Here is a 14128-nt window from a genome sequence, read left to right as displayed (position 1 = left end):
CTGGGGCTGCGCCCCAGACCCGCCTGCTCCTCTCGCTTCGCTCGAGTCGGGCGTTGAGGGTCCAGGCTTCACGGAGATCCCCCTGCTCGACTCGAGCGCAGCGAGAGGAGCCACGGGGTCTGGGGCAGAGCCCCAGCCGCCGGAGGCATTCCCCATCCCCCAGTGATTACAGAACCCCGATGGGGCGAGGGGTCCAGTTGTCTACGGTCTGCCAACCGGCGGTAGGAGGTGCAGTAGAGATAGCAGGTGAATCAGGGTTTTCCGGTTTCTGTGATTTGAGTCGTTTGGCATATTGTTCGAGTTGGGAGTCTGTGTCGCGGACTCGTTTGCGCTGTTCGGCGATGTTGGTGGTTGAGGGTTCGTGGGGAGTGATGCTGATGTTGTGGAATGCTTCGACTTGATGCGCCATTTGTTTGACTAGTTCTGTGAGTTTGGTCCGGTCGAGTGAGCTCTCGGTTATTTTTATGTTTCGGGTTTTATCCAGGTAACTTTCTAAAATGTCTACATTCCATTGGCGAGGTAGTAGAAGTAGCTCACGGAGAACTTCGTCAACATCGGTTAGGAGTATGCTGTTGATGGTTTGCTTCTTGCGTGACGGAACGATGAGATATTTAGACCATTCCGTGAGTGCGGTGAAGAAATGCGGTTCAGGCTGCTGGGGTTTTTCTGATAGTTCATCTTTAGATCCAGTTGGAGACCAGTCCATCGATGTTTTTTGGTTATTGAGAAGGTTGATGGAATGTAATGCTAGTCTTTGAGCAAACCCTTCAGTAGCTCCTGTTTTAAGATAGTCGAATAGGGGACCAAATAATTTTATCGATGAAGAAAGTTTCTTGATTCCATCTGATCCAGATGGTACTAAAACGTTTTTGTTCAACAGAACTTCTACAAACAGTTCTTCATCCTGTTCTATGCTGGTTTGTATCTTTTTCACAAGTTTCCAAAATTTAACTCCTTCAGGCGATCCATCGCCAACACGCATCAATTTTCCAGGATCTGATCTCCTGATACGTCTCCATTCTCGTAACAGCTCTTTGATATTCTCTCGTTTGTTATCGAGATCACCAGACGACTCGAGCTGTTTCTGACTGTCGTCGTATGAGTTACGAGACCAATAATGATGCCATAACCAATCAAGAGCTCTTGATGCCATACTACGAAGAGCCTCGAGCGAGGGAAGAGATTCGTGTGTTGCTACATGCCGTAATTCTACAAATGCTGAGGGTAGATCTAGCGTCTTGGCTAGCAGATGTAAAGGAATGGCATATTGAGACTGCTGAGATGGATCAAGCAAGCCATTTACAAACCGGATAATAGCCATTGAATATGCCATACGACTGGCATCCGAGTCTCTGTCTGGTGTATCATTTAAAATAGCTGCTGTTATTAATGAAGTGGATTCAATCGAGTGAGGAAGACTCGCAGCTCGAGTTTGATAGGCCTTGACCTTGGCCAGTGCTCTTATCCGAGGATCGTGGCTAGCATCGCCGTAATTGTTTTTGCTATTATTATTTCCTCCGTAAAACAAATCTTTCAGCTCGGATATGTCACTCTCTGACTTCCAAGCCACGACCTTGGGTAATCTTGACATCTCGTTGAGTTCTTTATGAAATATCAATACTCTCTACTCCTACTTGAACATCTTCGACAATTATATGCAGTAAAAAAATTTATAGCCGTGCAACCTGCCAGTAGATCATGCAGGGTCCAAGGTGTGGGGAAGCGACCCCTGTATTTGAACCGTTAGACCAGTCAAATTGTTAGTATAGTTAATGGCTAAACTAAATCTGGTGTCTCACGTGGGACAGCTAATTAATGGTGAATTATTGAATGCCTTAGCTTGGTACGATAAAACGGTGGTCTCAATACTCCACTGGGCACTGGGCCCCGGTCCAGAAAATGTGAAATAAATGTATAACTATTTTCCATTAAAGTCACAATTTAGAGCAGTAGTTTAGTAATAACTCACTGTATTTTCACTGCAGACCTGGTATTAATCTACAAGGTAGTAGTGACCAAGATTGCCATGCTGTTAAGCTGGAAATTGTTAGCGTAACCGATTACTTAGGCCCTAGAACTACGCACTACTCCAGGTTTCGCGGTTGACATATCGACTCTGAGCTGTAAACAACATAACCACACATTACACCTGCCAGATTACCGTCCATTTTTCACCGATTATCTTATTCCCATTAAAATTCTACATATCAAGTACAGGACCGCGAGTCCTGACAAATATTTCTTGCATATAACAATGGTTCTTGCCGGTGAAATGCTATGTTCAACTACTGTCTTGGCCCCTTATTGAAGCGTGTGCATAGGCTGGTTTCTGGAATTTGCTGGTTATACCTATGATTATATCTATGGGCCATTGCATAACTTTTACTATTAGAAACGGTTCTTTTTCTCAAAACCTTTATTTTCCTTCTTCAGAGGAGATCCTCTATTTTTTAAAAAAATTGTGAGTTTAGGAGAGCAACCAGCTGGGGGTATTAGTATGGATATTTATATTCTGTGTGCCAATCCAAACTGTAATGGTAAATGCTAATGTTAATACGTGAACTGTGACCGTCACGTATGACCCGATGATTGGAAAACACCATTCTGCCAATTTTCACACCTGGGTTGTTCTTTATTTTTTATGTACCTTTTGAAGAGCTTATTCAAGCTTTTTTTGGTATTAAGTGCTATCAAGGCGGATTTTGTTTTCCGTATTCCAGCAACTTTTCCAGCTTTCTTTCGGTTTAGTGTTACCCGGAATTGCACCTTAGAAATTGCGTGCTGTGCGTTCTGAGTCGTAGAAATCGCACTGATGGATCAAATTAAGGCATTGATATCCTGGATATATCGTTGACCAGAAACATAAACAAACATTTTTCAGTTAATTAACGAGGATATTGACTCAATAACTTACACATGACTATTTTCTGAGCCGCTGCTACTCTGGTATAGGTTACAGTAACCCTTTTAATATAGGGTTACCCGGAGTAACGCTTTGCTGGATCGGAAAGAGGATATTGGTCAAATTTCAGCTAGTGCCTTCACAACCATGGGTGGATCGTAACTAAACTCATGAATTCATATAATTATTTATTTCATATCTTTAGCCCACGACATCGAGTGTCACCTACTGGGTCATGAAATCTAATGGAATCAGCAAACTGCTAGTATCGCTGTAATAGTGGCTTTCAAAGAGCCGGGTAACAAGTGATGGCTCGCAGGTATCACATTAAAAAATATATCCATTTATCTTCTAAAGGAATTAACGGTTTCTTAAGATTTTAATTCCAAAGAATTAAATCGAAACTTAGGATGTACTAATAGGAGCCTAAAATTGAACAAGAAAAATATATATGAGGATGAACTAAATTATAGCCAGCTTTTACCCGGTAGACTTTTGAATATCTGTATGTAGATTGAATTTGAAGATGAGTAGTATCAGTTTGTTTCACAATATACTTTGTAACCCATGGTTTAGTTCTCATTAGCTCAACAATCCATTTTTTTAATATATGAATATGTGAACAGAATGAGAATTTCATTCGTATCTGGAGATGACTAGCACCAGTTTGTTTCACAAATATGGTTTACAACCCATGGTTAGTTCCCATTAGATCAACCGTATACCCTGTATTCCTCAAAACATCACAGAATATTCTTAATATATTAAATGAGAAATCCAGTCTGGACTGGCTGGTTTTGGTTGGAACAACGAAAACGTCTGCTGTGATCTGAGGACCCCGTCCGTGATTCAGAATGCGATAATCCCCGCATGCCTTAACCGTGACATGCATACACTAACAGCTATCAGATCAGCCGTCATCGCTGATCTTTAACTCTAATCCCTGCCAACCGATCAAACTTGATCTCTAGCATTAATTTATCAAGACACATCCCCTGATCTGAGTGATAGTGGATATATCTCATATCTCCTCGGGTTTGATAACCTCCATAACATTTCTTGGTCGGTTTATCACGTACCGTGGGCGATAATGCACGCATCTGCCTCCCGTCCCTGCGCATGTACCCACTCTTATTCAAGCATAATCTTGCTTACTTCCGCATAATATATGGAACAACAATATATATATTGATCACCTCGCCCGCATTCTCTTCTCTTCTTGCTTATCACTTAATCAACGTTCTCACAGCTGGCCACAATTGTTAAGGACAGACTAAGCGCTAATTTTCTGATTGATTTTACAATTATTTGAAGTAGAATCGTTAAAGACCGACTAAAGGCTAGTTTTCTGATTGATTTTACAATTATTTCAAGTAGAATCAGTTATTACGGTTGAATCCGAATTGTTAATTCTTATTGTTCTAAATTATTTCACTATGTTTCATTGTCACTGGAACAAGATCAAGTCTTTGGGCAATTTGCTCCTACCTACTACTTACGTCTCGTTTCTCTTTGGTAAACGTGATGAGCCGGTTCCAGAGAAGGAACCTATTATGAATGAAAGATGGTCTGTTCAAGCCACTGAGATGTGGGCACCCCTTCCTCCACCTCCTCCAAAGATGAAGGGGAGATTGGGCAAAATGAAAGAGAAGATTGAACTTGCTGCTCTCGTGGTCGTACTGGTTGGCGTCATACTATGCCCCATCCGGGAAAAGGAACCCAGGGAGAAGAAAGAGGGAGGGAGAAAGAAAGCAGCCCAATTTGCTGCCTCCAAGAGATATGTTGGAGAGAAAAAGAAGACCGAAACGCCATCTACCTCACCAGGATCCACCAAACAAAAGGGATCAACAGAATCATTCAAACTTCCTGGAGTACCAAAGACAACTACCTATTCTCCCACTACTGACTCACCATACACTCTGGACCCAATGAAGAAAGAGAAGAAACGAACCACAGTCAAGAAGATGTTCAAGAAACTTTGCGGAAAGAAGACGACACCCCAGCCTCCTACTGATACTCTTCCAGGATATATCAAACCAATTCAGAGTAGTCCCTCACCATCTAAAGAGGATCCGTTCAAAGTACCAAGTAAACCAGTTGGAACTCCACCATTTCCCCCTCCAAGGTACCACATGATCGTCTGGTGAATCAGTAATTCAGTTGGACTCTCTTCCACACACGGAAATCATGCCATCGACTAGTATCTCTTGCATCTCAGACCTAGGATAATCGGTAGCTGCACTTTGCGCTTGATGTCCTTAACATGAGATGCTCTAGTATTGGCATCCCGAGTCATACTGGGATATCTAGTCTTGTCATCCTTTGTCCAACGCCATTCACAGACGTATTCCACCTGGATTCCATTCCTACTCCATATCATTCAGGCTTCATTTCTTTCTTCTTTTTTTATCTATTTATTATTAGCCTCTGGTCAAGGTTAGCGGCGAAGGGAGCTGCCGGAGCGAGCACAACTTGCATCGTGCCCTTCAAATTTGCATCATTATTTCAAGGCTCGGCTGCTGGAGCGAACACAAATTGCATCGTGTCCTCCGCTATTCGCTACCAGAGGATTGTCCATCACCGAGAGCAAGTTTGTATCATCCACTATTCTGCATTATCTCTCATAGCTGTTTGATCCTCTGGTAAGAATTCGCACCATTAATCGCAGCAACTGTCCGAGCCTTTCGTTAACTTGTTGTCTCTATGTACTTTCTACTCTTGTTCTAATATTAATCTATTTGTTTACTATTCACCTATGCTCCGCTGGATCGTCCAGTATAATCAAAGAATCCTGATTGCTAGACAGAAAGTTCTGGCAATGGATCTGTCTGTATTCAAAGACATAGGCTTGGTTACCTGTACTCTAACAAATAAGCGGAACAGTTTTATGTATTGTAGAAGAGTACCAGTGCAGTTCGGTGATATACGATTGGCTCATAACTATGTCAAAAAGTAGCCAATTTATATTGCCTTCCTGATAATAGTTGCAAAGCGAGGTGTATTTGTAATAAGGACAGTATATCGGAAGACGCAATGAAATCATCGTATTGAGAGGTCAAATATTCCTCACTCGATCCTTACTTTCATTGTAATTAATTCGAAATTTGAAATATGTCTAAGTTGTTAGTTCAGTGAAGCATACTTCCGTTCACTGAGTGTCTACATCTCTTTTTCTGACAGAGAAGAAGCGTCTCCAGACTATCTAGCCTATATGCCCACTAATTGCTTGGATGAGACTCCATCTGTTCCGGTAGTTTACCGCGAACTACACACAGAAAATCATTGGTCCTGCTTCGTAGGAGTTACAGGGACCGCACACGCAACGACTCGAGCGGAGCGAGAGGAGCATGGGGTCTGGGGCGAAAACCCAGCCGCCGGAGGCTGAGGCTGAGCGTTGATAGATCCCTGCCCTTACCATTAAATTACTTGAATTAAACGGCCTTGTTAGATTGATCCAATTTAGTTGAAATCACTGTTAACTGACCCTTTAAACATTAGTTCAGGTTTCAATAAAGTGTTAGAGGATCATGCAATGTAGGTCTTATATGCACTGATAAGTTGAAATATGCAATGAACAGTTAGGAACAGTTAGTATATGCAAATAAATATTGGATCATGCAAAGATATACTGGACTAATACATTAACTGGTTTAGTTAGGTTAGTTAGTTTATGCAGAAAATTATTCGAGAACAAGTTCAGTAGGTCACAGGATTCTGAGAGAACACGGAAAGCATTTGGAAGCAGTTTTTCATTCAATCCTATTTTCGAATCGTTAGAAGATGTAATCTATGAATGAATCTGACGACCATCTGACGATTCGAAGTAAGTTAGAAAATCAAAAGGTGGCTCAGGATTACGGGACCCAGGTTGGGAATAAATACTCATTCTAAGCTGACTGGAACTGCAGAGGACAGTCGCCGAGCCGAGAAAGTCATACCACTGTGTTGTAAGGCTCACCGGAAACCGGAAATAATGAACTGCAAAAACCATGTAAAGAAAGAAAAAATAGTATTAAATAAATTTATTAAATGGAAATTAGTTACCAGGAAGCAGGGTTGTTAAATAGTGAACGAAGAAACGACCATTCGGGTGCTGCTGCTAGTTCATACTCCTCCTCCACATCGGATAAATTGGTCCGAGTATGGAGTGGAATGGTCCGCAGGAACCAACCATATACGGCTGCTATCGCAAGATCCCCCGGTTTTCGGTGGCCACGATATGCACGTTTCTTGAAACAATAGCGATTTGTTTCCTCTGACAATTACATAGCAAACACTGGTTTCTCTGTACAAGAACGTTGCTTTTAAGTCTAAAGGCGGACCACAAGATCAGACTGTGGATATTCCAACCTTCCATTCACTTTCAGTTTCGCCCTCAGGTGTAAATTAGCTTGGCTGGAGTCGTACAGCCAGTTGCCAGTCCAACAGTGGTCTTACTAACCTGTTACTCAGCTGACAATCCGGTTGACAATCTTTCAGTTGGAAAACAAACTTTGACAGCAATAACTAGGTTAAAGTGCTATATACTGTAGAATCAGAACAGCAAATATAGCGAAAGAAAGCAGTGCCTTCATTGAAAAACAGTGACCCCTTGACAATCTAGGAACCATTAACAAGCCTGGTTGACCATCCTGAAATAACTGACCCAAGTTCACTTACTAATCAATTGGTTTTTGTTTTGACATTTTGATCTATAACTAACGAGTCATTGAATTGAACTGGTTATCACTGACAAAACAGATCAAGGACTGATTGAGCTGCTGATTGAATAGCTTGATCCGCTTGAATAGACAATTGACCAACCGAAAAAAGGAAGTCGAATCTACGAGAATGTCATATCCACCAGATAAAAATGGGCTACGAGGAGGCCAAGATGCACATGGACCACTTCCCTCACAAGCGCGAGTGGTTCCTATTCCCATTAAATCGCCCACAGCGAACCCACATCGAGTGTCATCGGCGGCCAAATTGAGCGATATCATCCGCAAGGGTCTGCCGGACTCGCTTGCCAAAGACAGCATGTTCCACGGGCCATCGGTGATGCCCAAACGAAGCTCGATTTGCATGGTCCACAACTCGCTCAATCTGGACAACCTGAATCTAAACACCGAAGACGACGAAGACGACCACCTCCCCGAAAGCGCTCCCTCCGGATCCCTCTATTCCCCAGTAACTCCCCGTGAGCCCATGGTCCAGATCCTCAGCAAAGACGCTATCTCGGAAATGGTTGTGTCGGTGCGGGACCTTTCTAACAACCTGAGTAAGTGGCTGACGGACATGCCTCCGGCGGCTGGGGCTCCGCCCCAGACCCTGGTTGCTCCTCTCGCTGCGCTCGAGTCGTTGCTTCGATGGTGACAGAACTCCTGCGAAGCAGGAGCTACAGGGTCTGGGGCAGCGCCCCAGCCGCCGGAGGCACCATCCCCCCATAACGACTCGAGCGGAGCGAGAGGAGCAACCAGGGTCTGGGGCGGAGCCCCAGCCGCCGGAGGCATCTGTTTCCCCCCAGAAGTGCTAACGTGATAGGTAATATCTCGATGAAACTGAATATGAGGAATATTCTGATTGTGAGCAAGATCATGGACTCGTCGCTGGTCCCGATTACTCGGGAGCTGGCGCTGTGGCTACTGACGCTGGAGACGGTGCACGGGCCGTTGAACATTTCCGTTCAGGACGTGTTGCGCGATCACCCGGAATTCGACTACAAAGAGCTGGTATTATCGGGCCATCCGGGGTTGAAACGATTGTCGTTCTGGACTCAGGATATGTGTTTTAAGAACCCCAATCTGTTTGATTTCGTTATCACTTTGGGTGGTGACGGTACCGTTCTTTTTACAAGTTGGCTGTTCCAGAATATCGTGCCGCCGGTGCTCAGTATCGGTCTTGGAAGCCTGGGATTCATGACGGAATACAGCTATGAAGATCGCAAAGACGTCATTAAAGATGTCCTGGATAACGGTATTTCGTGTGCTTTGCGGATGAGATTCTCGTGTACAGTGTTCCGGTCGTATGACGATGGTAAAGTCAAGAAAGGATACAACGATTTACAGAAGGAGATCGAGGCTGGCGCACTGAGTGGCGGTATTTTCCGAACTCATAAAATAGCAGAGTCGTTTTGCATTTTGAACGATGTGGTTGTTGACAGAGGTCCAAACCCCACTATCACTACTACTGAACTGTATGGAGATTTCAAGTTTCTCACTTCCATGGAAGCTGATGGTGTGGTTATTTCAACCCCCAGCGGTTCGACTGCATACTCGTTGTCTGCCGGTGGATCACTTGTTCACCCCGATATTCCCGCCATTCTGATCTCGCCTATTTGTCCACATACTCTATCATTCCGACCAATTGTGCTTCCAGACTCGCTTATTATTCGAGTAGGAGTGCCGTATGACGCGCGGTCGTCGGCCTGGTGTAGTTTTGATGGTAAAAGTCGAGTCGAGCTCCAGAAGGGCGATTTCCTGACCATAACGGCATCTCGCTACCCGTTCCCCAAAGTCACCAACGGCCGGTCTAACACCTCGTGGTTCGAACGACTCAGCAACACGCTCCACTGGAACGAACGCAAGCGCCAGAAACCGTTTGAACCCATGACCAAATAGCTTTTGATAGATATATTTATGACACTGACACCGCTTCTGGGTGCCGATCTGCCTCCGGCGGCTGGGGCTCCGCCCCAGACCCCGCTGCTCCTCTCGCTGAGCTCGAGTCGTTCTCGTGGGGGTCCCAGCTCGTGTTTCTATTGGAATCGGGTTTTCGTAGACAATTGCCATGACCAGTAATCAGCAGAAATGTAGTCTCTTGGCTGGGAGTAATCGCCTCTCACGATCAGAATACGGTTGGTGAACTACCTCATTTTTTATAATAGAACATAAATATAATGTATCGCGGAGATGGAACTGACCAACATTGACTTAAATAGTTTACCAGTTAATGTGAGTTAATCTGTATATGGTTTATCTTATCTTTCTTAGGTTTTTGTGAGTTCACACATCCCTGTCAGCTTAGAGTTTTTATTTCTTTGGAAGAGGAAACCAGATAGAGAAAGTAGTTCAGAGATGCAAGAAAATTAGCATTCCAAGAATTGCAACTTGGGATAGAATATAACCCCAGCTGGAGAAATGACCGGTCAGGTTCTAGATAGCGGGGATAAATGGAGAATCAAGAGCCAGTTTCTCACTCGGCTCATCCTCTATCACTCCAGTAGCAGCTGAGTGATCCCTTAGCCCGACTCGAGCGTAGCGAGAGGAGCAGCGGGGTCTGGGGCGGAGCCCCAGCCGCCGGAGGCACGCAGGGGTGTGAAGATCATTTTCCTAATTGGGTAAGAAGTAAACTGGAACTCAGGGGTAATATGCAGGGTCCATGGTGCTCAGGGGGATTGTGAAAAAAAATAAGAATCAAGAAAAAAAACCAGTTTTTTTGTGTGCGATAGGGGCTTGTGAGGTGGTTGCGGTGTTGTTTGGAGGAGGGTGGGATTGGACCGGGATGGGTACAGCATATTTGCAATTTGCATGAAACTGCTGTCTGCATTCGTGTAATGTTTGAGCTGTCAGTGGTGGTGTGTCCACCATGAAGACAGGTGGTGTTTATTTTGCTCATGGGGTATGAAGGGGAGTTTGGAGAGTGTCAGGTTTGGAAACAGAAGTGAGAGACGGAGAAAGAGCCAAAGAGAAAGTACGAGAAGACACTGGTTGATGTTATGGGTGGTGGTATTAGTTATTGTGAAATACTGTGAAACTGGAACAAGTGGTAACGAATGCTGCAAGCAGCAAATAACAATCGGTTTCAGCAGCATACCGGATGCTATATTCACAGAACTGCCTTGACAGGACGCGCCTGAGTCTTGAGAGCAGTGACCAGGTTCCAGACCAGACCTCTGACACGTCTGGACCACCCATAGGACCGGGCGATGCTGCGGTCTAGAAACGAAACAACGCGGCCACGACTGAGACACCTTCGTGTCCACTGTGTCGAACCTAACTTAAAAATATCACTTGTAATCTCGGTGTGGGTGGCATCCTGATACACCCTGCCGGATGGCTGAACTCTAAATGGTCGACTCGATCGCGATGGCCGGTTCCCATCACATTCTTCTAACGGGGTTCGATCGTTTTCAAGTCCCTCTAACGGCCACTGACATACCCCAACTGTCAATACTAAGCCATTTAAATAATCAGAGCAGTTCTAAGTTTTTAATGAGCTCCTTTTCAAGAGCACAGGATTCCGGGAAGGCCGTTTTCACTGGGGTAAATGAAAAGATCTGCATTGCTGTAACCGGGATCGACCCCTGGCGGGGTGTGCCTCCGGCGGCTGGGGCTCCGCCCCAGACCCTGGCTGCTCCTCTCGCTCCGCTCGAGTCGAGCGCTGGGGTTCCCCCTAGCAATCTCCTGCGAAGCAGGAGCCACGGGGTCTGGGGCAGCGCCCCAGCCGCCGGAGGCACACCCACCCGCCCAGTGGGACCAGTGGGTCGTAGCAGCATGACATGTGAGGCCCGAACTGTTCACATGATAGTCAATGCCCTTGCCAGGTGAAGTCAGTCAATTCCCCATCAAAAGCGGTTCAGTGACGTCCTCGGGGTCAACTGGCTGCTCCCTTGATTTCTCTCGTTGACTGCTATCCCTACGACCCATTGACGACCCATCGACGACCATTATTTACTACTCTGAGACTACGTAACTAATTTTCTAACTGCTCATCTGCTAACTAGTGATCTGGTAACTGGTAATTGGTAACTGGTTACTGGATACTGGTAATTGGTTACTGAAATCTTGCTACAAAATTCCTAACCAGATAGCGGTGGAAACAGGCTATCGACACAAATTGACGGCAAGAAATTGGTGTCAATTGCGACGTCCTACTGACCGTGAACAGCCAGCTGCGTAAATCGAAGTAGGTCGGTAAATCAGTTGTCAATCTTCCGACTTCGACCGCCTTCAAGTCATCGCCAATCGCGTGTAGCATCAACGTTTTTTATCCACGTCGCACGTCACAAATCGGCCGTTTGGGTCCTGACAGCCAAGCCAGCCAGTCAATCGGCGAGCCAGCCAGCCAGCCCGCCAGCCAACAGCGTCCAACAGCTGCCCGATTGACAGCTCCCCCTGACAGAATTCGAACTCTCAGTCCCTCGGGCCTGCAGCAGAAAAAAGTCCCAAGCAGAGAAAGCCAGCTGGCGACCGACTACGGGCCGCCGACGCGCCAGACAGCAGATTTAGTCCCGGCACGGACTCAGTGAGTCCCAAAATAAGTCCCAACTCCAGCCCAACGGAGACCCATTGGCAGTAGCAGCCAGCAGCGGCAGGAGCATATCCCAGCCCGTGTCAGCCTCAGCTCCAGCCCCAGGTCCAAGTCAAGCGGCAGAAGCACCAGCTGCAACCGTTCCATTCAGTAAATAACCAGCGACCGATTCACATCTCACATATCAATCAAATCACACCCTGACCGCCGACCGATCGACTGAGTTTAACCAGCCAGCCTGCCAGTAACACAGCCTGAACCTAATATTTTTTTAGACTCTCCAGGCAATTCCGAGCTGTCGGCAGGATTAAATTTTATTTGTGTTTATTGAGAATCCCACACGGACCTGGTTGGTTTTCTCTGTGACAACTGACGACTCTCCCAGCCAGCATCCAGCCAGCAGCCAGCCAGCCTCTCTCTCTGGACTACTGACCATTCATCTCAGTCTGGCAGAACAGTTCTCACGAACCAAAGTCGGTTCCTCCTGGTCGAACCATTTCGCGAAATTGACCCTCGGACTCCACCCGACGGCCTCTTTTCTCGCATCCAAACCAGTCTGTGGATCAGACCAAATCCACTTCCAGTCTCCACGGCCACCACCCGTCGCTGACATCTCCACACTCAAAGTACGTATTTCTTCACCACCATTTCTCTCTGGTGTCGGGTTTTGATTTCTCCAGTGCTAACAACTCTCAGTTCTGAACCACTACACACACACACGACCCGCTTGCCGAACCAGCACTTGTGGTAAGTTTCTCAGGGGGAGGGGGCCTGCCTCCGGCGGCTGGGGCTCCGCCCCAGACCCTGGTAGCTCCTCTCGCTTCGCTCGAGTCGAGCGTCGAGGCTCCCCCCCTAGAAATCTCCTGCGAAGCAGGAGCCACGGGGTCTGGGGCAGCGCCCCAGCCGCCGGAGGCACACGCCGACCCCCCAGGACCACACAACTAACATCGGGAGCAGGATATGGTCGGACGTCGGCCTTCACAGCAGTCGCTGGGCTCGGAAGATGGCGGCTCTGGTGGGGCTGTTGGGGCCGCCAGTAAAATGGCGGCCGCGTCGCTGAAATATTTGACCAAGAGCTCGTCGTCGGGTAGTAATCATAAGGAACATCGGCCGTCACAGCTCAGTAGCTCGAGTAATAGCAGTACTTCGAGCACCGGCACTTCGAGTACCGCGACTCCAGGTGGAATGCATCATTTACAACCTACAACTACCAACAGTTCAGTGATCTCGTCGATTCCATACGATTCGCTGACCACGAAATCGAAATCGCCTATCCCAGTGACGTACCTGCCGTCGAACAACGACTCGCGACGGTCCGCCAGCGGCGCCAGCGACTCGAGTAATGCTTCGTTTGTGCCTACAACAATCATCAGTGGCCCCATTCCACCTCTGCCGTTACATAGAATTCACAGCCATGCCAGCACAACTTCGACTATAGCTCCCAGCATCACCAGTTCGTCGTCAACTGGACCCTCACAACAACATCACAGCATGGCTCCACCTCGTTCGAGCCCATATATCAACGGCAATGTATCCGATTCGTCGACAGTCAACCTACAATCAAGCAGCAGCTCGATCTACCAATTATCACCCGTTCTATCGAGCAACTCGTCATTCTCGCTCGCAACGACCCCATCGCATGTTCACCCTCCACCAACATCATCATCAGCGGCATCAGCACGATCTCGAGCACCCAGCGGACTTCGCGACCTGCCCAAACACGTGTCCCGCAGTTCGGTCTACTCCATCGACGACGACACCATGTCCATCCGCTCGACACGCACCACCAAATCCAGCATGTTCTCCATCGGCAGCAGCAGCACCCCCACCGATATCGAGCACCTCGACGACGACGAAGTGCACCGGCTCTTCATGGAACTCATGGTACGTTTTCGGAGTGGCCCGTGTGCCTCCGGCGGCTGGGGCTCCGCCCCAGACCCTGGTTGCTCCTGCTTCGCAGGAGATATTGGCCGTGGCACCGTCGCGGAACGACTC

The 14128-nt window shown here is 46.9% G+C and overlaps 2 protein-coding genes across 2 annotated transcripts; one reads left to right on the top strand and one right to left on the bottom strand.

Annotated features, from left to right (window-relative positions):
* Nucleotides 1-166: 166 nt before the first annotated feature.
* Nucleotides 167-1591, bottom strand: LAS1 (Las1p; the record flags this gene model as incomplete). The annotated part of the gene is made up of 1 exon (XM_018882502.1): nucleotides 167-1591. The coding sequence occupies one exon, from the start codon at nucleotides 1589-1591 to the stop codon at nucleotides 167-169; it is 1425 nt and encodes a 474-aa protein (XP_018734784.1).
* Nucleotides 1592-8478: 6887 nt separating this feature from the next.
* On the top strand, nucleotides 8479-9501 carry YEF1 (Yef1p; the record flags this gene model as incomplete). Its single annotated transcript, XM_018882501.1, has 1 exon — nucleotides 8479-9501. The coding sequence occupies one exon, from the start codon at nucleotides 8479-8481 to the stop codon at nucleotides 9499-9501; it is 1023 nt and encodes a 340-aa protein (XP_018734783.1).
* Between the last annotated feature and the right edge of the window lie 4627 nt (nucleotides 9502-14128).

Source organism: Sugiyamaella lignohabitans, chromosome A (genome assembly GCF_001640025.1).
Source record: "Sugiyamaella lignohabitans strain CBS 10342 chromosome A, complete sequence".
NCBI lineage: Eukaryota > Fungi > Ascomycota > Dipodascomycetes > Dipodascales > Trichomonascaceae > Sugiyamaella > Sugiyamaella lignohabitans.
Note: the sequence above shows the minus strand (reverse complement) of the source record. Positions and strands in the feature narration are given on the sequence as shown.